Source organism: Paroedura picta, chromosome 4 (genome assembly GCF_049243985.1).
Source record: "Paroedura picta isolate Pp20150507F chromosome 4, Ppicta_v3.0, whole genome shotgun sequence".
NCBI lineage: Eukaryota > Metazoa > Chordata > Lepidosauria > Squamata > Gekkonidae > Paroedura > Paroedura picta.
In genome coordinates this window covers 88,744,775-88,770,315 of record NC_135372.1, presented here as the reverse complement: position 1 = coordinate 88,770,315, position 25,541 = coordinate 88,744,775, and the positions used below count along the sequence as shown (strand labels likewise).

Below are 25,541 nucleotides of genomic sequence, written 5' to 3'. Positions count from 1 at the left end.
AGTCAATGGAGAAGTTGCTCAGGGATGGTGGAGCCAGTCTGTCCTGGAGAGGATTGCACTCCTCTGAAGGAGCAAGTTTGTAGCTTGGGGGTGCTAGTAGATCCTAGCCTATAGCTGGAGGCTCCTCCGTGGCATGTAGCACATTTTATCAGTTCCAGCTGGTTTGTCAACTATAGGGAGGGGTTGTGGCTTAGTGGAAGAGCTTCTGCTTTTATACAGAAAGTCACAGGTTCAATCCCTGGCATCTCCAGTTAAAAGGACCAGGCCATGTGAAAAACCTCTACCTGACACAGCAGAGCTGCTGCCAGTCTGAGTAGAAAATATTGGTGGGCCAATGACCTAATTCAGTATGTGTTTGTATTCAGTTCCTTGAAAAGCATCATATGTCCACAGTGATCTATGCTGTGATCATATCCAGGCTAGATTACTGTAGTGTGCCTGTCATAGAGCTGCCTTTAAAAATTGTACAGAAACTTCAAAATGCAGGTGCTAGACTACTGTCAGGAGCTGGTTACAGGGATTGTGTCACCCCTGTACTGAAAGATCTGCTGCACTGGTCACTCATCTACTTCTTGGGAACAATGCAGAGTGCTGGTCCTCACCTCTAAGGCCCTAAGTGACTTGGGGCCAGGGTACCTGAAGGGCCATCCCCCCCCCCCCCATACTATCCAACCTGTCAGTTAAGATCTGCCTCTGAATCCTGCTCTTTGTGCCCCTAGCTTCAGAGATCAGGCAGTGGCAACCAGATAAACAGCATTATCTGTGGCAGCACCATGCCTTTGGAATGCCTTCCCCTTGAGGCTCATCTAGTACCTGCTTTATTTTCTTTTAGGCACCAGGCTAAAACATCCCTTTACTCAGGCTTTTTGTAGGGGCAGTGTACACTTTTTAATGGTCCTCTTCTGTTTCATGGATTGTTCTTATGCTCCTTAAGTCTAATGGTTTGTTTTTAACGACTTCTTTATACTGTGTTTTTAAAGAGGCAGGATAGAAATATTTTAACTACATACACACACACCCCTTGCTTCCCTCTTGGATAAATGTATCCCTATCCCTCCTTGCAGTATGGGCAGAGGTCTTGCTGTTGGTAAGTCATCCCCCCAAACTACAGTCCTTGAGCGACCATCACACTGGCTCCAGTGGGAAGGAAGGAAGGAGATGGAGAATAGTTCACTGTTCCAGTTTTAGGGCACCGTGAAGGTGTTAAAAACTGTGCTTTTATAGAAGGGAGCAGGGTGTCATAGAAGGTTTGCTGTCCCCAGGAGCCAACACCTTCCACACAACCCCTTGTTTCATTTAGCAGCACCAGCCATCTGCCAACAAAAGGCAGATTAAAGCCAGCCAAATTCAATTTCTGCTCAGTGCTGCCACAGCTCGACATCTGGGGCTAAAGTGTTCCCGACAAAGCGAACATGACAGCCACATTGCTTTTTTGTCACATCCAGTAGCATGTTGATCTTCTAAAAGTCTCATAAAAATTTATTGATGTCTCCCATATTGCTGTGATTGGGAAGAAAAGAGTATGTGTATGTGTGTGCACTTGTGCGTGTGTGTGCGCGCGCGTATGTATTAATGCTTCAGGAATAGATCTGATTTGATATGTCTTGTTCTATTGTCAGCATCTGTTTAGCAAGGCTTTTTAATACTTTCTGGCTGCCGATCAGTCATCCTTGGCTTGGGATGCCGACTTGCATACAAATTTTATTATTAAGTACAATTCCTTCTTTCCCCACCATCCTCCCTTCTCCCCTAAATGCCCTCCCCATCATCTATCCTCCCATCCATCCATCACATCCCACTCCCCCCCCCAGGCTATAAAGAAGGACTTCCAGCTGTGGGAGCCCTGCAAGCACAAGACATCAGCATGAGTAACATATTTCAGAGCCCCATTTTTGCCTGTTGCAGGTGCTTTGTATCAGCAAATCAAATCATGGGGAAATCATTTATTTCCTAATGTTGTTTGTGGCATGTTAGTGAGAGAATTTACATGAGAGAGATTACTTTAATAACCAAAAAAATTACAGCATGGGGTCTCCCCGCCCTGTTGCCTTTGATATGTAATTGTTTCAAATTTAACCTGTCTGGAGTGAGGGTGAAAGGCATTATTAAATCTGAAGCATTTTGCCACAGGGAGGACGAGAAGGGGGAGGATCACCCTGATGTGAACCTCCTTCCAGCCATTAAACAGAAATGGAGTGAAATTAACAAATCAGCCAACCAAAAAAGAATGAATGCCTGCTGTTCAGAGAAAGGCCTATCTAAATTTAGTGATTTTGCCTCTCTGCCTTTTCATCTACTGGCTCAGTCCTATGTGGTGTCTAATTTCTTTATTTCTGTTTGACTTACTTGAAAGCTGCAGTTCACACCTCTCAGGTCTAAGAGTTTAAAGGCTATTGTGAGCTGCAGGGAATTTATATCTAGAAATGTCCGATGCTACACTAAATATCCTCTGATGATGAAGGACCATAATTAATCATAAAGTAACAAAGGCTGCTTGTATGAATCACCATGCCGTTGCTGTGGTGCAACAAGCAATGCCTATCATGTCAGTGTGTCACAGGACAGTTTTAACTTCACTACAGTGTTTCTGGTCAAACGACACAGTGAGTGTATAGGAATTCTTGAGGCAGAAACCGTGAGTGGCAATGGATTGTTAGAGAGGCATCTTACTCATATGACAGCAAATTGCTTTTTACTTCCGTTTGGAGCAGTGTATCTCTGGACGTTTTCCCAGGTCGACCGAGTTCTGAGTTCCTTAGGTTCAGTATCATTTTTAGTTTTAGGTAGGATTGTGGCTTCTTCCCAAAAAGTTAGAGCCAGCACAGCAAAAAAACTATGATAACTGAACACAACATTATAGGGAACTTTTGTTCATGGTACTTGATGACATATTGTTTTCCTATAAATGTGTGCTTGACTCCTTAGATAGCCACAGCAAGTTTGCTTAGGTTGGCATGTCACAAGTATATGAATGAGAAAAGTAATAGCATCACAAAGCCAGCACAAGCCAGTGGTTGGAGTGTACACCACGGATACAGGAAATTCGTATTCAGTCTTTGTTCACCTATTAAGTTTATTGGTTGGTCTTGGGCCAATCACTGTATTTCAAGGTAACTTATCATGCAGGATGGTTATGTGGATAAACTGGAGGGTAGCAGGAAGTTTTATACAGCTCTGAGGTTCTTAGAGGATGGATGGGATAGAAATATGATGGAAAAAATGGATGGGTAGGCGTGTAGGGATAGGACATTGGAGTTTGGATGAACAATGCAGTGTGATGGTGATGGGCTGATAGTGTTCTTGAAAGGATTTAGCGGATAGATGCCAGAGTCGCAAGGAGGGGAATATGAAAAAAGGCTAAAAATGTTATCTTGGAAACTTTTTCTGCTCACATCCATGATGGTACTAATACTCTTCTCTTCTCTCTTGGCAGTAAGAACTCTATATTGAAGGATGTAATGACACCAGGCACCCCAAAGGTAAGTGAGCCAAATTCAGACACATTTTATTAATTTTCATTAACTTTCCCAATTACCATTATCTCTGTAAACATTGCAATCCATATCTCAAATGGCCTCCCATCCTGTCTTTCTTTTGGTTTGTGACACTAGATAATTGTCTGTATTCTAACATAGACTGTGAAGTTCCTTGAATAGGAGTCATTTAATTTTTTAATTTCTGCATTCCCCATTGTACTATGCAGTGTAGAAGCTTCTGCAAAACTATGAGGCATCCTAAAACAGTTCCATGTTTTACTAGAGACAATCCTTAGGTTAAAGCTGGAGAATAAAATATTATGATTTCTGACACATTGTCTTGGGTGTTGCAAAGCCATGGAGAATAATTTTTGTTAAATTCCAAGGGATTATGCAGCAATTCTATCTGCATTCTGTCCAGTTTCCACTTATTGGGAGATGAAGATAGAGGTATACTTAGCTGACAACCAGTGCTTCTATGCCAAAGGCATCTTACAGTGCAGGACTAGAACTACTGAGACCTTAGGCCAATTACTCTTTCTTAGGCCAACTTATCTGGCAGAGTAATAATGAAGAATGATGCTGCCATGAGATCCTTGGAAGGAAGGACAGGATTTTTGTGATATATCTGCAGATTGGCAGCAGTGCCTCAAAAATGAGTTTGGGGTAACAAATATAATATATGAACTAGCACTGAAGACCAGGTAGTAAACCCAGCTGACCTGCTACCTGATTGTGTGTGAGCTGGACCCAGAAAGAAACAAACAAAATTGAAGCAGGCATTGAAGTTCAGGATACACACACGCGCGCACGCGCGCGCGCGCGCGCGCGCGCATCAATTGTGCTTAACAACCAAGAACTTTCATGCTTGCCTTTGTGCCTCACAAGGGAGTAGAAAAGGGCAGAAGCAGCATGAAGACTGCTCTTTCCTTGTGCATTTTTCTTGTGCTTATTGCTAGAGACAGATAACTCATCTGTCCCAAACATCACGCCTAAGGAGGAGTTCAATAGGCAGATTAGGTGTTTGGAGGTAAATATAGTGAGTTAGACACAGTCACCAGATAACCAAGAAAGGCCTTTTCTCCCAGCAGGGATGGGCCTTTGAAGCTTCAAGCAACAAAGAATACCATTTGCTTTGAGTGGGGGGATTAAGGCAGGATTGTTGAGGGGTCCTTGTGTAACCAAGATCACTCCACTGCTGTCACCACATGGGTTCCCCCCTCCCTATCCCTCTCACACCACATCCTAAGAACATTAAAAAGAAGGGTCTTTTGAATTCTTCTTTCAGCACTTGGCCTCAGAATTGTTATTCTCAAGTGGCACTTGCTTGAAGAAGATGCTTGCGCATTGCAAAAAGTGCTGTACTTCTCACTTGACTTAGTAGTTAGGCTGAGAGTTTAGCAGCCAGATATTTGTGGGGCAGGATCAGTATTCTTAGATGTGGAAATCCAAGTCTTTCTAGTATTTATATGTGGAAAAAGAAATTCTAGGGCTCATGCCTTTCTTGCTAATCTTTGGTAAGTTGGGACTCTTTATAATTACTTTGAAGTAAGAAAAATTCACTGTGTACACACTCAGGGTCATTGTAACTTATTCATCATTTAATTTGTATCCCACCCGTCACAAAGTCTTGGGGTGGCTAATAAGATAAGAATTTACAATAAACCTATACAATAGAACAGAGGTAAAATATAAAAAGGGGTAAGATACCCATACAGCTTCTCCATAAAAACAGTCAACCCTCCTCCATTGATCCCAGCATGGACAAACTAGGTGACCTGGAGGAGAGATTAAAATTCTTACTTTGGATTTCTTGTAGGGATGAATCCTGGGACAGAAAATGAGTGCAGAGATTTAAGATCTGTTGTGCTCCTGTACCAATGAGAGACCTGATAGCTTCCCTTGACTGGTAACTGTTATAGGAACACAGAGAATTCTCAGTAGAGAATATATCTTAAAAAATCAGGAACCTAGGAGTAACTGGAGTGGATGAAGGAATAAGCAGCATACTCAGGATCCCATGCTCATGCAGTAGTGTTCAGGCAGTTGTAGGTACACATTTTATTCTGGTTTGCACAATTTGGATTTTAATATTCAAATTTGAAATTTTGTCCATGTTAACTGGGGGAAATGCTAGACTGCAAGATTCAGGACATGTATTGTGGAGGCAACAGGAGCACAGAAAAAGAGATAGAAGATATTACAAGGAACTTTGATAAGCAAAACTGGTCTCAGCTACTGGAATTGTTACCTCCACCCTTTTCTGTTACTGAATCTCAAATTATTTATATTTTTCGTTGCTAGTATAACTTAGACATAGTCTATTCCCTCACATGCAAACTTGTGCATGTGGAAGGGGATTGGGATAGGGCTCCATGGAGAGCGCTTCCCACCTATGCCAAAACTAACTATTTGCTATGCACACATGTGCCAGCCACTACTTCCAACAGGAAGCCTATATGTGTCTCCTATGGAAGTATACAGCTCCATCTTCATCTCCAAGGTCCTGGTCTACAAATTGCTCATATTTCATTGAGCTCTGTTCTGGTTCACTCTTGTGCATGCAGCTGCAGCTGCAAACAGAACAAGCTGAGAAGGTCAAGGATCAAGCTAAGAAGTAGTGGTCTTCACCAACTCAAGGATCATAATCCACTTCATTCATGAACGACAATCTCAAGCTATCCATATAACCAGGAAAAGCAGATGCTTCCAATATCTTTGGTGCAAGATACATTACCAGTCTGATACTCAGGTCAGATTATGATGCAAGAGATTTTTATGAGCAATGAATCTTGCAAAAGCATCATCAGAGGTGACATATTATCTTATAAAGGCTCAGAATTAAATGTTAATATCCCCTGTACTATCTTAAAAAGCCTTTCAGATTTCAGCCTCATATGTCAGTTCTGTAACTTCTTCTATCATTAAGTTTTGGAGCCAACCAGTATTCTTTCCACAAGCTCCACCAGCTTGGAAGGGGATTAAACAGGGTGTTCCTTCACCTATTTATGGGATGGGATTTTTATGATGTTTTATGGGGGGTTGTATATTGTCCCCACCACGAGTCTCTGGAGAGTAGCTGGCTAAAAATCTGAGAAATAAACCAACAAACAATGTTTCTATGGAAGTTGTGAGGACTGGCCATAGACAGATTGGACAATTGGACAGATTATCCACTTCTTTGTTAGATGAGTGATTTGGAACTTTACTCTATTATTTCATTCTGAAAAACACTTTTCTATTGGCTTTCATCATAGAGGATTCACATCATCTGTATGGGTCGACCTTTCATTGTCCTGGCTGAAAAATAGTTGGGTTCAATATACATAAGTGTATATTCATAGCTTTCGGTAAGCTTTCATGGAAGGTTAGCAGTGTTTCAGCTACTTATACTGTAGTTTAAATTCTTCAGCATCAATTGCAGATGGGATGAGTAGGCAAGTATTGGTTTTCGGGTAATTCCTCATTGCTCAGAACCATCTTTTCCTTAAGGCATTATGACATATGGGGATTTAAACCAGCAGGTGGGCCCCAAAGCTATGGATACAGCTAGCTTTTTGCTTCTTGGACTTCGTAGCAAGATGCAGAGAGGTATACTTTTAACAGGGGACTGAGGAAAGATTTTTCCTTCTCTCTGCTCTTGGGCGCTGTCCCTGGTCCTGAAACAATGCTGTTGCAACATCTCACAGTTTGCTTGTAATTTTTTCAGCCCCTTGTTTGATGAACTCCTTTTGGTGTTGTACAAAGTTTGAGTCCAGTGGCACCCTTAAGATCAAATAAGTTGTATTCTGGGTATAAGTTTTCATGTCCATGTGCACATCATATATCTCTTTTGTTCTTCTTTATTCTTCTGCTTCAGAAAAACATGATCATCCACCTAAATCATTTTGGTGTTGCCATTTGTTTGTGGGTCAACTTTCTGTGAACAGGAAGTTGGATACCAATAATGCAGGGTAGTAAAATTGTCCAGTACTGGACTTATTTCTTTCTGCCATTGTAAGAAAAATTATTTATTATTTGCGCTGAAGAGCCTCTTGTGGCACAGAGTGGTAAGGCAGACGACATGCAGTCTGAAAGCTCTGCCCGTAAGGCTGGGAGTTCAATCCCAGCAGCCGGCTCAAGGTTGACTCAGCCCTCCATCCTTCTGAGGTCGGTAGAATGAGTTCCCAGTTTGCTGGGGGGGGGGTAAGCGGTAATGACTGGGGGAAGGCACTGGCAAACTACCCTGTATTGAGTCTGCCATGAAAATGCTAGAGGGTGTCACCCCAAGGGTCAGACATGACTCGGTGCTTGCACAGGGGATACCTTTACCTTTACCTTTACCTTTACCTTTACCTTTACCTTTACCTTTACCTTTACCTTTACCTTTACCTTTACCTATGCGCTGCATATTTTGATGGTATTTGTGCACCAAGTTCTTCCCCTTTGAAGACTCACCTGCTGTATAATGATACTCGTGACCTCATGGCAGAAAGTGCAGGAGAAATTGGCCATTCTGGTTTCTGCAAAATGCAGGATGCTCTCGGTCCTATTTGTTCTCCTACATTTGTTGTCCTATTTGTTCTCCTACATGGACTGGAAACATAATATACCCTACATTTAAGCCCAAGTGTCTAATTGCTAAGTAAGTATAATTCTTTTCATCTACCTTACCTAGCTATTTAGAGAATTCTGACTATTAACTGCTTTCAAGTGACCTACCTGACCACTAGCTTGGTGAAACTATTTTCCAGATATCTCACTGTAGGCAGAATATTCTTTGCTATTTTTTTTCTAAAGCTTGAGCTGTGAAAGGTACTAAGTAACTAGACTCCTTGGTCTGTAGCCCCTGCTCCTTAGTAGCAACTGTACTATGTATTTCTATTCTGACCTTGGGGAAATCATATAACACCTCAGGGCTTCATCTCCAAAAGTGATAGACGAGGAAAGATTAATAATTAAATGAGTTCATTGTGGCTGTAGGGGAGAAGGGGACACCAGAGAATTGTCTATGTGTATTTGAAATATGTCAGTACTTAGAGCATCCATATGGGAGAAGGGACAGGAAAGACAATTGGATAGATGTAATTAAGTTTGGAAACATGTCCAGTGAGGTGGTAATCCTAAACACTTTATTGGAAGTAAGTTTTTACTAAATCAATGGACTTACTTCCAAGTAAATGAGTTTAGAATCAAAATACATTCTTTTATCCTGCCTTCCTTCCTAGTTGCTAAGGCACTACTCATCATTGTTAGCACACAAGAGAAATACTGGCTCTGGGTGTTTAAAACCAGTTAAAATACATCCAAATGGAAGTATGATGACCAGTATGCTCTAGCCTGAAATGAGAGATAGACCTGATTTCGATAGCTATTGGAAAACAGTATCAAGAGACACCTTCCTTGAGATGCAGAGAGCTCTAATATGCAAAGTAGGGAGCAAAGATATCTGAAGCCTTCCTGTGGCAACAAGCTTGATCAACTCTTTCCTTCCTCAGCCACCTTTGAGACACAGAAAGATGTGCACTAGGCTTTGGTATTACACAAACAAAAGATCAAGATTCTGGAAGGGGAAAGTTGGCACTTGCTTTCTTGAATGTTCCTGTACCCTCCTGGAATCATAGCCACAACCCCACAAAGGAGTCAATACAAGCGTGTGCATTTTGGGAGCCATAATCAGAAGCTAAGCAGGGTCAGCCCTGGTTAATACTTAGATGGGGCACTGCCCAGAAAGTCCAGGGTTGCTACACAGAGGTAGGCAATGGCAAACCACTTCTAAACATCTCTTGTCTTGAAACCCCCAAAGGGTTGCCATAAGTTGGCTGCAACTTGACAGCACTTTCCACCACCCCCAGGAAAGTAAAGTAGAATAAAAACTGCTGAAGTCCGTGTCTTGGAATGCCTGTCCCCCTAGAGCTGCTATGAAGCACATTGAGGGCTGGTATCACTCATTGCGTTCAGGTTACAGTTCCCAAGTGATAACAGCTATTAGCAACACTTTGACTGCTTCCCCACTGTGCAGGGGAGGGCAGGAGACAGAAAACATGTCAAGCCATCACCTCCATGTTAAGTGATAAGTACCTATTTAGATGGCAGAGTTAAAGTCCAACGCATCAAGCAGGAAACACTTTGTGCAGGAGAGAAGGGAAAGGCCAGAGCAAGATGTAAAAAGCAGGGTTAGGGTATTTGTTGTGCTGACAGCAGCTGTGATTGATTGTTTAAGAGAAATAAACTGCCTGTGTTTTCAGGGCTATCAAAAAGCAGGAGACCAGCACTTAATAGTCTCAAATGGGTGGCCTTGAAAGGAAACAGAGTGTCACTGCTGCTGGCTCTCCGCTTCCCAGTGCTGACATCTGACCTATCTCCTATACAGGGAGGAGGGAGTTAGGGCTGGAGGCAGCAGCGCTAAGCTTATGCTGCAATTCTGATACATTTCCTTGGTGGGAAGACTGCACCCTGATCCAATGTTCTTTCTTGTTCTCCATCTCACCGTTATATCCAGGGTCTACATGGCACACTCACGTACTTTTTTAACACCTATCTGTACACTGCTTACAGTTTTGTCTGGGTGTGACTGACCAAGCATGGACACTTCCCAAAGGCTTATGAGGCAGGCATTTACCTCACACACAAAGATGCCACATAGAGAGAGCGACATGCTTGTGTTTGTGCTCCTGAGAATCCTCACAAAGGCACAGCTCTCTCACAAAGGAGGGCTCATGTAGCAACATGGTCCAGAGAACAAACTATGTGTGGACCTATCCCCTGTTCACACAATGCAAGTGGAGAAGGGAACCGGGGTTTCGGAGGGTCTGGCAGCAGACCTCCTGCCCCAGGCTCTAGCAATGGGCTCCTGTAGCTGAGGGAGCTGTTGAAAGCTCTCACTGTTTTCCTTTCCTGACTCGCTTCAGTTCAGGACAGAACTGCAGGGGGATTCTTCCTCTACCTTTTCCTCTTTCAACAGTGGCTCCTAGGCCACACCCACTTCTTCCCTCTCTTTCCTTGCAATGTGAAATTATCCAGGCATGCCTGTTGACTTTGCAGTGGGGCAGTGTTCTGCTGTCCTCTTGGGCGTCTTTGTTCCAGTGGCACAGAGTCTGCTTCCCACATGCCTCTCGTGTTCTGTCCCTGCTGCCCCACAATAAGTGCTTGATATATGTTCCCTGTGTCATGTGTGGCATTTTTCAGTCACAACTGCAACACACTACAAATGTGTTTTGAGTGTTGTGGTAACAGCTTGCCTCCTGTTGTTGTCGAGCAACATTAAAAGTTCTTGCCTTTTAGCACCACCAAGAAATGTCATGAAATTCTGTTTTTCCGGATTTTTATTTCCCCCCCCCCCCAATTTTTGCAGGGATTCCTGCATGTTATCATTTCTTATGCTGCTCCCGGCTAGAGTAACCACTTGACACATCTGCCATGTAACCACCCCAATTCAACATTGTGCTCCAAGTTATTTTTACATTGCTTGAAAGATCTGCACCATGCAACAGTAGTGAAGTAATGCTGAATGTGATCATTTAGGATTATGTAAAGTTGGTATTTCAGAATGTTCAGCCTTGTGTGGAGGATCATTGTGATGAAAAGTCCACCACTTCCCTAGAGTTTGATCACTTTCTCCACTGAAAAAACAACACTTTAATGTCTAATTTCAGATTGTTCAGTTTCTAGCTCCCAGACCTATGTTGTGTTTTGCTGTCTGTTAGATCTAACATCCAGTGTGTTCTCCCCATGAAGACCCTCATACGGTATAACTGTGCTTTCATTCTTCAAAGGCGGATTTTTCAAGTCGGGAAATATTAGAGCAAACGCAGGGGGAAAAGAAGGTTGCTGCTATGAGCTGCGCTGGGAACATGGTTGCTTGGGGGAAATGGCAGGGGTGGAAAACGAGGGTAAGAGCAAGCCTTGGAAAGATTGATGACCTCGTTGCCATTAAGAAAAAAATTAGCCGGTGGCGGCTATCATATTAAAGGGTGAAGAAGCCGTGAATTATTTTCTTAAAGATCTTATCGCTTACAATGATAATTTTACCTTCCAAAAGGCCACTTTTAATGAGGTGAGCCAGGCAAAAAGTCATGATTTAATGCCAGATTTTTTTTCCCAAACACATTTTACTGCTTTTTTGTCCATGTTTAAAAAGCACCGGTGACCTTTTTTTATTTAGCTTGCCCCAGGTGTAATGCTGAGGCTGATCCTCTTAGGGTTTATAACCCCGACAGAGAGTGCCTCTACCCAACAGCAGGATGATTTAAAGGGGGGGGGGACACTAGAAATATGAGCCTTCGTTATCACGTGCATGCATGCATCCCTTGCTCAGTCTTGCAGCAATGAAATGGTGGCTTGAAATGGGATTGTAGTGGGGAAAGGAACTCTAAGAAAGATCTGATCAGGTTTTGTGTTAATTTTACAGATCAGTGTTGGGGAACAATATCTAGAATTCAAGGGCCTGATCTACCATAATTGGAATTTTTAAGACTTTAAGAGGCCTGCTGGATCAAACCTGTGGTCTATCTAGTTCAGCACCCTGTCTCACACTGTAGCCAGCCAGTTCCTCTGGATAGCCAATAAAAGTATAGAGGCTCCAGACTTCTCCTGATATTGCTTCCTAGCTCTGGGATTCAGAGGTTTAGTGCCTCTGAATATCAAGATTTCCCTCAGTCAACATGGCTAGTTGCCATTGACACATTTATCTATTCAATTCCTTTTTAAAGCTGTTTATTTTTGTGATCATCATGCCATCTTTTGGCTGCCAATTCCACATTTTAATAACTCTATGTAAAGTAGTATTTCCTCTTGTCCATCCTGAACCTACTGTCTATCAGTTTCATTGGATGCTCTTGAGATCTAGTATTATGGGAAAGGGAGAAAAAAATATATTTGTCAACTTTCTCCACTCTGTGCATAGTTTTATAAACCTCTATCAGATTTCCCCCTGTCTCAGTTTATCCTAGACTCTTCAACTGCCTAATCATCTTGGTTACCCTCATCTGTACTCTGTACATAGAATCACAGAATCATAGAGTTGGAAGGGGCCACACAGGCCATCTAGTCCAACTCCCTGCTCAATGCAGGATCAGCCCAAAGCATCCTAAAGCATCCAAGAAAAGTGTGTATCCAACCTTTGCTTGAAGACTGCCAGTGAGGGGGAGCTCACCACCTCCTTAGGCAGCCTATTCCACTGTTGAACTACTCTGTGAAAATTTTTTTTACTGATATCTAGCCTATATCGTTGTACTTGTAGTTTAAACCCATTACTGCATGTCCTTTCCTCTGCAGCCAACGGAAACAGCATCCTGCCCTCCTCCAAGTGACAACCTTTTAAATCCTTAAAGAGGGCTATCATGTCCCCTCTCAACCTCCTTTTCTCCAGGCTGAACATTCCCAAGTCCCTCAACCTATCTTCATAGGGCTTGGTCCCTTGGCCCCAGATCATCTTCGTTGCTCTCCTCTGTACCCTTTCAATTTTATCTACGTCCTTCTTGAAGTGAGGCCTCCAGAACTGCACACAGTATTCCAGGTGTGGTCTGACCAGTGCCGTATACAATGGGACTATGACATCTTGTGATTTTGATGTGATGCCCCTGTTGATACAACCCAAAATGGCATTTGCCTTTTTTACCGCTGCATCACACTGCCTGCTCATGTTTAGCTTACAATCCACAAGTATCCCAAGGTCTCGTTCACACACAGTGTTACCTAGAAGCATATCCCCCATCCAGTAGGCATGCTTTTTATTTTTCTGACCCAGATGCAGAACTTGACACTTATCTTTATTAAATTGCATCTTGTTCTCATTTGCTCATTTTCCCATTGTGTTCAGATCTCGTTGAACTCTGTCTCTATCTTCTGGAGGATTTGCCAGTCCTCCCAATTTGGTGTCATCTGCAAACTTAATAGTAGTCCCTACTGCTCCTAGTGGAGCAGATAAAATAATTCGTTAAGGGCCCCGACGGTGGGCCCTGTCTGTGATGAGGAAGGGTGCCGATAGGCCCCTTCCCCTGGACTGACTAATCGGGCGGCGCTTCGTGCCTCCCGATCCACCCCCCTTCCTGCTCGCCCACAGCCGCCCGGCTGCCGCCATTACTTCCCTCTGCTCCGGCAGGGCAGGTCGCCGCGCTGCCACACCGCCGCAACCTCGCCTCCAGCCGCAACACGGGACCAGGTAGGCCGCGCCACGAGGGGGGGCCCTGGACGATCCACGCCGCCCCACGCCCACACTGGCCCTGCCGAATCCTGAGCCCCACTAGCACCCGCTGCATTCAGAGTACAGCGGGCTTATTTACTAGTTAATAAATATGTTAAAAAGTACTGGACCGAGCCCTGAGCCCTGAGGCACCCCGCTACTCACCTCCCTCCAGTCTGATGAAACACCATTGACAACAAATGGTGACAACATGTTTCACACAGAGGCAAACCAGTTGTCCTGGAGGGCCAACACCTTCCCTTGATTCTGCCTCTTAGCACTGCCATTCAGGTAGTTTGCTGTGTCTGTATATTGAGGTTCCCTTTACATGGCTAGTAGCCACTGGTGGATAGCAGAAAGTTGGACATTTAAAGGTAACAGGATTTCTAATTCTGGAGCTTCTGTTCCCTGTCCCCTATCTACGTTCCTGATTGTTCTCCTGACAGTGCCTAAATGGAGAAGCGATTGCTCCACCTTGACAAAATGAGAAACACAAATGAAGTACAGCTTGGGTTAGAGCTGGGGCTGGCCTCCCTGATACAGTGTTTAACATGCTGCCGAGGTATTTAGAACAGAACTGCTTGCTACAATTTTAAGAGACAGTTTATTCATCTAAACAGCAAGCGTATGTAGAAGAGGGTCTGAGATTGACATCTTTGGGATTAGTTTAGCCCTGCTTTTTTTCTGGAGGTCGTTGTCATGGCGCTCAGGAGGCTTGTTGAATAAATGGGGCCAGCATTCTTCTTGGGACCACACGCTAAAAACTAATACATAACGTTTAATTTACTGTCTCCGCAGCAAGCTTAGCCATTTTTCAGATAATAATATTGGATTAGAGCTACTTGCAAGGGCGGATGGGGAGTGGGTGGGTGGGTGGAAAAGGGACAATGGAAGCAATGAGGATCTGTTGCTGAGGTGGCCTGAGTCAGACTCGGTGGCTCCTGTATTTTTATTTTTTCTAGTGGAGCAAATTGCAAAATGAAGTAATTTTAACACTTGCTTTGAGATTTCATGTGTATCCCAACAGTGGAAAGTATGTTACAAACAGTCCTTCCTGCTCCCAGAATGTTGTGTGGCCCAGTACAAGATACAAAAAGCAAGATTCAAGTGGTGTATGTATGTTTGTATTTTGAAATAAGTATGCCATTAAATCACATTTGTTAATTTTAAGTCACATTTTGCTGTCTTGGTCCTGTATGATACAAAGATGTTTCTAAGGTAAGATCTCTAAAAGAGACACTTGTCAGAGGTTATAAGGCTGGAATATTTGCTCCTGCATTGGCTGCTTTCTGGTTCTCTTCTCCCCCCTCCCCACATAAAATTGAGTTACCCCAAGTTTCTCAAATTATATAAACTCAGGCTAGACTAACTTTGAATTTAGAAATGTGTGCATGTGGAGTAGATGTAAGCTAATTTTGAATCAGTGAAGATTGGCATACCCAAATTCAGTTGCAAGTTTTCCCTCTGGTTGGTCAGGGGCAACTGTTCAGTTTTTCCACATCAGAGAAGTTCTAAGATTGTACAAATGACAAGTTTCCCAGATAGAAAAAAAAAGCCATTATTTGTTGGCCTGCAAATAGATGCGAATTTAAAATTCTCTATCTAGCATTGATAGATAGAGAACTTATTTTGCTAAATTCAATTGGTAAAATCAACAACAGTTTCACTTATGCAAGTAATATAGCTACGACTGTAGCAGTGCCAGTGGTGTGCTCGCTGGTGTACAAAAATGAAGATATGACACATATTCAGCAGAAGGGCATAATAATTATGGAAAGGGCTGTGGCTGAGTGACAGAGGATCTGCTTGGCATGCTGAAGACCTCATGCTCAGTGCCACGCATCTCCAGTTGAAAGGATCAGGTGGTATATGACATGAAAGACCTCTACCTGTGATCCTGGACAGCCACTGCCAGTCTGAGTAGCCAATACTGACCTTGAGGGACCAGAGGTCTGATTCAATCTAAGAGCTTCATGTGTCTTCAGAGTGAATGGAGAACATATTTGGGGGATTAACGGATGTCAATAGGAAAGTGTATAATGCGGGATTGGGCTTGTTCAGAAAAACTTTTCCTGAATAAGTGGTTGTGAAGAGAAGTTTAGAATGAATCATCATGATGAGCAGAAAGGAAGGGAAGGCTGCTCCAAGTATTAAAAACCAGCAAAATGAAAGGCACTGTTGGGAAGAGATAAACTTCAACTATAAGGTAAAATTTATTATACAAAGCTGGAGGAGCAAACAATAAGAATGCGGAGTAGGTGCTATGGTCTGCTAATATTTTTGTTTGAAATTTCTAGGACTGGCAGGATACTGGGGTGGTTTATCGGTACATGACCAAGATCATCCCAGATAAAATTTATCCTTAAAATGACTTGGAGTTGCTTCGGTGCCACAGGAATATTCTCTAAAATGGCATTTAGGTGATGTGAAGGCAAGGAATTTTTGCTTTGCAAAAGTTCATCCACCTAACTTTCTGTGCTTTTAGAGTAAGCAAGTACCGATTTTGATTATGATAGATTTTATTATTCAGTGTAACTAACCAAGGCATTTCTTGTGTTGTGATTATTTTTGATCTACTGTTGCTTCTAGAGTATATTTTGTAGCATTGTTTTCAGTAAGTATATTTGTTTTCTTTTTCTTTTTTTACCATTCCTAGTTTTACCGTTTCTTCTGTGAAACTTAGTTAGCATTTCTCTTTCTAAACAGTAACATTACATTTTCACTGAATGAATTCCCTTTTAATATTGTCAAAGCATTCTTGTCATTTCCCATAAAACTTTGTTGTGCATGGAATTTATATCTCTCTGCCATTGCTCTGAAGTCTGCAAGGTACTGATAACCTTCACAAATACCAATAAATTGCTAACTATTTGGCTTTCATAGCCTGCTATAAAAAGGAGAGAAACATCTGTGTTATTTGGACTATTTCAGGATATTAAAGAGGATAGGATAATGTCTATTAATGTGCCAGCATTTGTAATTACTGTGAGGATCTGCACAACTGCACTGCTCTTTAGTATTTAGTGTTTCTCCCCACTGCTTGTATATATGGATGCTTTTGCAGTAGTGATCAGTTTAGAGTAAGCGAGAAAGGCGGATTATAAATTACATAAATTATTTTTCTGTGGCATTTTAATACATGCAAAAACAAGGAAGCAGTTGAGATGATATTGTCAGCTCCTCTACTGAACCTTCAAGATAAATTGGAAATAAATTAATCTGTTTAACAAAAATGCTTTTAGAATGGGACTGTTATGGATCTTCATGTGGGATTTTATGACTATAATTATTATAAAGTACTGCTAAAGACTTTCTCTAGAACCTTCTGTTTTGATTTGCAAAGGTAATGTTGCACATTCTGCCATATCCTCTAATTTTATCAGATTATCCTTTCACGTTGTTGATACTAATTTCATTTATAGCCCAACTTTCTCATTGAGTCTCAAGGCAGAGTACAAAACATGAAAAGCAATTAATCTGACAGCAAAAGCCTCCAATAAACAATGCAGTAGGACTAAAGGCTTTTATAGTCATATAAATTATAGTAGGTATGTTAGTGAATCCGAAGGCTATTATGGGGGAGCATTGTTTCATATGGTGCTTGTCACCTATCCAGTCATCCTAAATTGTTATTTAATTATTACATTTGTATACCGACCTCCCCTAAGGCTCAGTGTGGTTCACATAGAACATAAACAAGAACAATCAGTGATTGTAATGAATGAAAGGTAACAGTATAATAATAATAAACAGAGAAAATAACATTCTAATTGAGTAAACAATCTAACAGACCCGTAGTTGGTCAGAGATCATAGGGGTTCGAGGGAGGGAGGTTCAGGGCCCCAGCAGATGCTGTTTAGTTTCAGTCAACCTCAACCAAATGCCTGGTAGAGAAGCTCCCTTTTGGAGGCCCTGTACAACTGTTTTAGATCTGTTAGGGCCCAGATCTTCTCTGGGAGCTTGTTCCACCAGGTGGGGGCCAGGTCAGAGAAGGTTCTGTTTCAGACTCTCACATCTTACCCTACTGTGCACGTAGTATTTTGCCCAGCTGATATTGGCTCTTGAAAGAAGTAGTAAGTACAGTCTACATGTCTGTGACAACAGATGGTGTTATTCAAGAAAGAGTTTCCATGTAGAGTTAATGGAGATACTACAACTGTGTCTGCCACTGCTATAAATCAGGGCTCAATGAAGGACGGAGGAGGAATATGACCCAGGTATTGATCCATAAGGTTCACATGTAGGCAGCTGAGGAGACACAAGAATGTCTGTTCCCACTCACACTGAGGTGATGGAATAGGCATATGTGTGAAATTCTGGCTTTCTGAATAACTTGTGGTATTATTCTCTCAAACTAGCACAGTACATACCCACCTGAACTAGGTGCTGTCCCTCCCTGAAGCTAGGTTGTTAGGGTTAATGCTTTCTTGATGAGTATCTGTCATTCTTATACCTGTTGCTAGTTTTTTTCCTTGAGAAGAAGTAACACTTTGCATTGTTAACTGCCTCTCTGCCCCCTTTTTCCTACAGTCAATTTTGTTGTCAGCCTCAATCAAGCGGGAAGGAGACTCTCCAACAGCATCACCTCACTCTTCAGATGATATCCATCATTCAGACAGATACCAGGTGAGAAAAAGCTACCAGGAGGACTCAGTTGATGGCTGGAAACAAGAGCTGCTAAGTGGCTTTACTAGTTCTTTCAGTGACACCATTCAAGATCTTAACTTCTTCCACTCCAACAGCAATTCGGGGATTATAATATTTTACTTGTTTAATGCATGTGTCCCTGCACCTTTGGAGCCTTAGTTAAAAAGTACTGTAGTGTATAAATGTTAATGCTGATAGTTTGTTAGTGTCCTTAACTCAGTATAACTTTTGTCCCTCAATACTTCATGATACATTGTGACACTTGAAAATACAGAATGTTTAGAACTGACACAGTTAAATGTAACCATTTTTCTCCTCAAAAGACCTCTGGACAGATTATTTTATTGTTGATGTTAAAGTGAAAAAGTCACAACCTGTGGGACCTCATCAAAACACTTTATATGCTATAACTCTGCAAAGAAAACTGGTTTCACACAACCCACGATTTTACAAGTGTACCAATGTCAGTTCCCATAAGGTACAGGCATAGCAATGTCAGTTCTAGTAACTACCCATTTATGTTAGAAATAACATAGTATTACCATGAATTCCTTGCATATTCAATATCCAAAGACTTACTATTGAAATGAGCTCCTTTATTTCCTATTATTATATTGTAAATCTATAATTTAAAAAACAGACCTTATGGGATCACAATAGCCCTATTCATGGGATCTGTAGTATTCTACCTAGAAAGCAGCAAATCCATAGCTGCGATAACGAAGCATACTGCTGCACCTATTGCATGACTAGTATATGGCCAGATCTGAATTACTTACATAGTTGAAATTATAAATCAGGTATAGAAAATATTCACACTCTCTAAATTGTGCAAAGTTCATTCTCTTTATAGCCAGTGCTATAATACATGTTGTCAAATTTTAACATTATTCTTATCTGGACAATGAAAAATCCCTGTTTCACTTTTTTGTGTTTTCTTATTAGAAAAGGTGTGTTTCATGAAGGCTCAAGGATTTTTGATGCAATGGCACAATGGGAATTATAATATTCTTGTACAGGAAGATTGTACTTCTTAAAAATCAATGCTATTTCATTCAACTCTAGAAACTGCAATCCAGAGCAATACAAAACCACTCGAGGGTATACAATGAGTTTGACCAGGAAAATACACAGTGGCACAAACCTAAAAACTGAAGCAAAAATGCACCAAATCAGCCCATTTGGATCCCCCTTTCTTTCCACAGCCAGGAGAAATGGTGTTAGGGTGACCAGCAACCATTTAACCCATTCATTTCACTTCCTTCTGCTTCGAAGCAGGGAGGGGGGAGTGAAACAGATTTAGTGGCTCACAGCCATTTAAACCTAACTGCTGATGGGCATACCCACTCCACTGTAAGATTTAAACATTTGACAGCCATTTCACCTGTCCATTTTGCAAAGCTTGGGGGGGGGGAAGCAAAACTGATGGGTTTAATGGTTCACAGCCATTTAAACCTAACATCTGATGAGCAAACCCACTCTGTTGTTAGGCTGAGATGGCTTCAAGCCATTTCACTGTTCGGTTTTGCTTCCCCGTTTCCAAGCACCCATCAGTTGTCCTTGGAAGTGGAAACTAAACCAACCACTGAAATGGCTCATAGCCAGTTCATTTTGCTTTCCCCTGCAAAGCAGGATAGGAGAGCAAAACTGACAGGTTTAATGGCACAGCCATTTAAACCTAACATCTGATGACCAAGCCCACCCTGTTGCTAGGCTGAAATGGCTTCATTTCAGTGGTCCATTTTGCTCCTCCCTATTTCTAGGTGCCTGTAAGTTTCACTTAGAAGCAGGTTAGAAACAAAATCAATCACTGAAGTGGCTTTCAGCCTAACAGCAGGGCAGGCAGGTGTGCTTGTCACTTGCTATGCTAAATGGCTGGCAGCTATTTCACCAATCCATTTATAGCAACCGGTGAAATGGTTCACAGACATTTAAACCTAACAGGTCAGCTGTGTATCCACACTGCTCAGTTGTTAGGTTTAAATGGCCTGAACAGCTGAACCAGACTAAAGTAAATGCCAGTAAATGTCAAGGGAAGGCACCTTCCATGAGCATTGGTTCATGCTAAATTTTGCTCATGTACCAGTTCACACCCATCCCTAATACATAGCCATCAAAGATCAATCTCCTCTAAGAAACAATCCAGCAGAAAAATTCTTCCTTTGAAGATCTGAGCTCTCTGTATACTGGATGTATGCCCTAATTATATATTTATTTTAAACTGCTGTGCTGGTAATTTTGCACTGCAAGTTCTTTGTGACATTTATGGTCTGCTAGAAAATATATGGTATGCTAGTGAGAGTCTGGTAAAGAAATTTCTGCTTGTGTGGTTATTTTGCAAGGAATTTTGCTAAGCATGAGTTGACAAGCTTTCTTAAGAATAGGTGCAGATCACAGTATAATTACAAATGACCACTTTGTGGTTTACTGTCATCTATATCCGTCTGAGAGGCTTCCAGTACTTTCCATAGAAAACCGTGTTGTTGTTTGTTGCTGCCAACAGGACTTAACCTGAAGATTAAGCTGCTATGGGATGAGACCAAAAGGCCAACCCCAACATTTAATGACAATAATAGTGGAGGTGGGGGAAGTTAAGACAGTTGAGACAAGGCTATTATCCACAAAGCAGTCAGATTCCACTATACCATGGTCAGGCCAGAATGTCCTCCTCTACCTGAAATAGAGGAAATCTTCATGATGTCCACAGTTCCTTTCTTATTTGAGAGAACATCCTGACTTTGGAGATGCTACAGAGCTTCCCCCAAGATGGGAGGGCAGCCCTCTGCCTTTCTTCCTTTCATACTACTTGTTGGAGAACTTGCTGCCTGAAGGCTGCATTGGCTGCTGTATATGAGTCCGTTTTGAAATGGCATATAAAAGCAGACACTTTTATATGCCACAGCTCAGGTGGTTGCTGTGCAGATCTCCAAAACTGTTGCATTGTATTGACAGTCATCTGTGTTGGCTGTGCTCCTGGTTGAGTAGGCTGTGTTTCTTTCCAGAAGTTCAAACCCTTGCGAAGAGCATGCCTACCCAACGTGTTAACTCTAAGGTCCTGGTCCATCTTGTAGGAATAAAAGGATGGTGGGGACATGCATCTCATATGAAGTCTTGCACATTATTCAGCATCATCTGGCAAAGTCCTTCAGTGCAGCTGTGGATCCCTTCTGTTGACAGTCATTTGCTTGCCAGTATAGTTTTCACTCACCAATGTGGAACAAGGAGGATCAATTCCACTCTCTCCCATTTGAGTTTGTTCAGAGACCGGAAGATCATCAAGATTGGAGGGAAGACATATAGTAGGCCAGCCAGCCAACCACTGGGAGAGGAGGACACCCATCTTTTTTATTTGTTTGTTTTATTATTTCAATTTATAGACTACCCCTCCTCCACAAATTGGAGCATGGAATGGTTCACAACAATATAAAACAAACATAACAAATAGTTAAAACAAAATAAAAACATGAAGTATAACAAACAACTCACAATTGATAATGGTGGATCCAATGTTAAGCCCCCAAAAGAAGTTCAACTGGGAGAGGCCTAATGAAAAAGCTCAGCCTTACAATCCCTAGGGAGATCCAGCAGAGCCTGGGTCTCATCTGAGAGGGCATTCCATAAGTATAGGGCTGTGATTGAAATGGCTTATGCCCTGGATGTGTGGCTCAAGTGCCTGGCACCACCAGTAGACCATGAGATGACAACCACAGCTGCTGAGGGGGATCATAAAATGAGAGACAATTCTTCAGGTGTGATGGTCCCAGATTATTCAGGGCTTTCAAAATAAAAAACAGCACCTTGAATTTAGCTTGGAAACTAATAAGCAGCTAATGCAGATGGGCTATATGTGTGAAGACCAAGATGTTCCAGTCAGAAGCCTCGCAGTTGCATTTTGGACAACCTGAACTCTCCCAAGCACCTTCAGGGGCAGCCCAGCATACAGTAAACTGCAATAGTCTTTTCTGGAGGTAACTAGCCATGGCATGAAACTCTGTGGCCATACCCAGCCAAGACAGACTGGCCTCAAAATAGCCTGCCTTGCAACCATGGACACCTGCTTGTCCAAGGAAAGAAAGGCATCCAGCCATACCCCCAGATACTTCAGAGTCCACTAATGACAGCTGGAACCCATCCAGAGCTGGAAGCTGCAATACCTACACATACCAATCTTACTTTAGTCTTGGATTAAGTTTCAACCAGTTCTGCCTCATCCAACCACAGCATCCAGGCACTGAGACTGTGCTGCCCTAGCTGGGCACACGCAGGATTAGTGCAAGGGCAAGCACGGTTACCGAGTCAAGCAAGTTCAAAGCGCGTACCAGAGAGTAGTCAAAAGTCCAGTCCAGGTCTTATCAGGAATTTTTAGCTGACAAAGTCCAAAGGAGAACCGAAAGAGTTGTCGTTTATCTTTACCAAGGTCAAGCCGGGAATCAGTCAAACAGAGCTTCGCTGAAGCGTCAGGGAACAGGAAACCAGTCAAGGCAACGGGTGAACATGTGCACAAGGTTGCAGCCACACTGAGAAGCACTTCTGCTGTGCTTAAGACCAAGCTGAGCTGTCACACCAAGTGGCTGCACCTGGCACTCAGCCTTCCTCGGATGAATGAGCCCCACCTGGGCCCAACCTAGCCTGTTGCTTTACTCTAAGCCGAGCACTTTTCCTGCGTATTGCCAACGCTGTCCTCCTGCGCTCTGGAGATGAGTCTGGGCTGTTCAGGGGTGTTGCTGCAGGCTGAGGTAATGCTGGCGCAGAGGGCATGGTGCTTGTCTGGCTGGGACCTGGTTGTGGCTCCCTATTGGGACTTGCCTCTCTAAGCAGCACCCTGCTGCTTTGCTCCAGCTCCTCCACTTCTTCCTCCGAGGGAGCTGGCAGAATGAGCTCAGGCAGTGGTGCAGAGGCACCCTCTGGAGATGGGGCCATGACAGAGAACAGCTGGATGTCATCAGCAGTTCCATTAGAGGGCATATATACATGTTAACTGCCTGGAGAAGAGCCTAATACTGGGAGCGATTGAGGGCAAAAGAAAAAGGGGACAACAGAGAATGAGGTGACTGGATGGAGTCACTGAAGCAGTCGGTGCAAACTTAAATAGACTCTGGGGAATGGTAGAGGACAGGAAGGCCTGGAGGATCATTGTCCATGGGGTCGCGATGGGTCCGTCACAACTTCGCACCTAACAACAACAAATACATGTTAAACTAATTCTGATTCTGTGAAGGCTCAAGGTTACAGTGGATGAGCGATAGGGTTGTGAGTGTCCTGCATAGTGCAGGGGGTTGGACTAGATGACCCATGAGGTCCCTTCCAACTCTATTATTCTATGATTCTATGATTCTAACAACCTCTAGAACATGACTGATCCTTGTGGTACTTCACAGTACAAGGGCTGCACAGAATAACTGTTTCTTTGTACCCTGCTTTTTACTACCTAAAGCAGCTTATAATTGTCTACCCTTCCTCTCTTCACAACAGAACTGTGAGGTAGATGAGTCTGAGAGAGTGCTGAGAACTGACTGGCCCAAGGTCATCGAGCTGGCTGCATGTGAAGGAGTGGGGAATCAAACCTGGTTCCCCAGATTAGAAGCCACCACTCTTAGCCAATATACCAAGAAGACTCTCTGCCTCTGAAGAATACCCTCTAGCTACATCTCTGAATAAATAAGGCAAACCAAGATAAGGCAGTACAACAAATCTCAAGGTCCACCATTTCATATGCTGCACAAAAGCCCAACAAGATCAGAGGCACTCAACTGCTTCAATCCAACCGCAGCTGAAGAGCTATAAAGGCTGTCTTTGTCCCAAAACCAGGCCTGAAGCTGAACTGGTATGGATTGAGTATGAAGTCCCATCCAAAAAGATGTCACGCTGTTCAGTGACCATTCTCTTAATCACCTTTCCAATGAATGGTAAATTGGACACTAGGCAATAATTGGCTAGTTCCTTTTTATCTAAAGAAGGCCTTTTCAACAATGGTCTAACCATAGTTTCCTTCAAGGAATTAAGGAAGCACCCCTGAGAGAGACACATTAATGATCTCTAGCAGGGGCCTCCTATTACCTCCCAGCTAGATTTAACCAGACAGGAGGGGCAGAGGTACAATTATCCAGTTGTTGCTCTCACAGCATTCAGGATCTTGTTCATTTCCAAAGGACCAGATAAACCCAACAAAACCTCCTTATCACTAAGTGTATTCAAACTGGAAGTGAGATCCTAGCAGAGCTTTGAGACTATCAGGAAAAAGCTTGCAAATAAATCACAGCTAACAGCAAAAACCACTAGTACTTTGGGTTTCTCCCCTCAGGGAATTCAATTGCAACAGTATTCTAAATACTGTGTTGTGCTTTCCATTTGTGGACCATTGTAATGGGAAAAGAAAAGGATGTTCTTCATGTTGAGAGTAGAGGCAAAGAAGTCTATACTGGGCTTACTGAACCAATGAGTCAATCGTTCAAATAGGACTTGAGTCAGGGACCACTCCCCTTGAAGAAGAAGAAGAAGAGTTGGTTCTTATATGCCGCTTTTCCCTACCCGAAGGAGGCTCAAAGCGGCTTACAGTCGCCTTCCCATTCCTCTCCCCACAACAGACACCCTGTGGGGTGGGTGAGGCTGAGAGAGCGCTGATATCACTGCTCAGTCAGAACAGTTTTATCAGTGCCGTGGTGAGCCCAAGGTCACCCAGCTGGTTGCATGTGGGGGAGCGCAGAATTGAACCTGGCATGCCAGATTAGAAGTCCACACTCCTAACCACTACACCAAACTTGGTCCAGCTGAGCCAATCAGCCCTGGTATTGGAGGCCCTAAAATATATTCCACTCTGAGAGATGCTAGGTGACTTTCTGATCACTTCTTGAAACTTCTTGGATTGGGTGCCTTCCTGACATGGGTATTTTCTGTGGTGGTGTCTGTTCAGATACAAATGTGAAGGTGTTTCCAGGAAGAATTTCAGCACTACGAAAATCACCCTGAACTCTAGGAAATTGTTGCTCATGGTCTGTTCCAAAACTGACCATGCTCCTTGGGGCTAACCCAGAAAGCAGTAGGCTCTCTAGACCAAGAGACTTGCATGTGTAGTAATCAGTTAGTCCATCTCTGGATGGATCTCTTTGCATTAAGATGTGAAGAGACAGTCCACCAGCAAAGGGAATTCTACATTACATCCATTGGTTTAGGTACATCAGCTTTGAGGCAATGACCAAATTTGCTGCACATTTTGCCTTCGCCACGTCTTCTGGTGGGCGGAAGAGCTCCTTGCAATC

At 42.8% G+C, this 25,541-nt stretch overlaps 1 protein-coding gene across 8 annotated transcripts in view; it reads left to right on the top strand.

Annotated features, from left to right (window-relative positions):
* RNF220 (ring finger protein 220) overlaps positions 1 to 25,541 on the top strand; it is a 350,539-nt gene that overhangs the window by 241,658 nt on the left and 83,340 nt on the right. For all 8 annotated transcript variants that reach the window (XM_077334013.1, XM_077334011.1, XM_077334012.1 and 5 more), the window contains 2 exons: positions 3,434 to 3,479; positions 18,169 to 18,264. In XM_077334013.1, the coding sequence (XP_077190128.1) occupies positions 3,434 to 3,479; positions 18,169 to 18,264 (142 nt within the window). The remainder of the gene's footprint in view (positions 1 to 3,433; positions 3,480 to 18,168; positions 18,265 to 25,541) is intronic.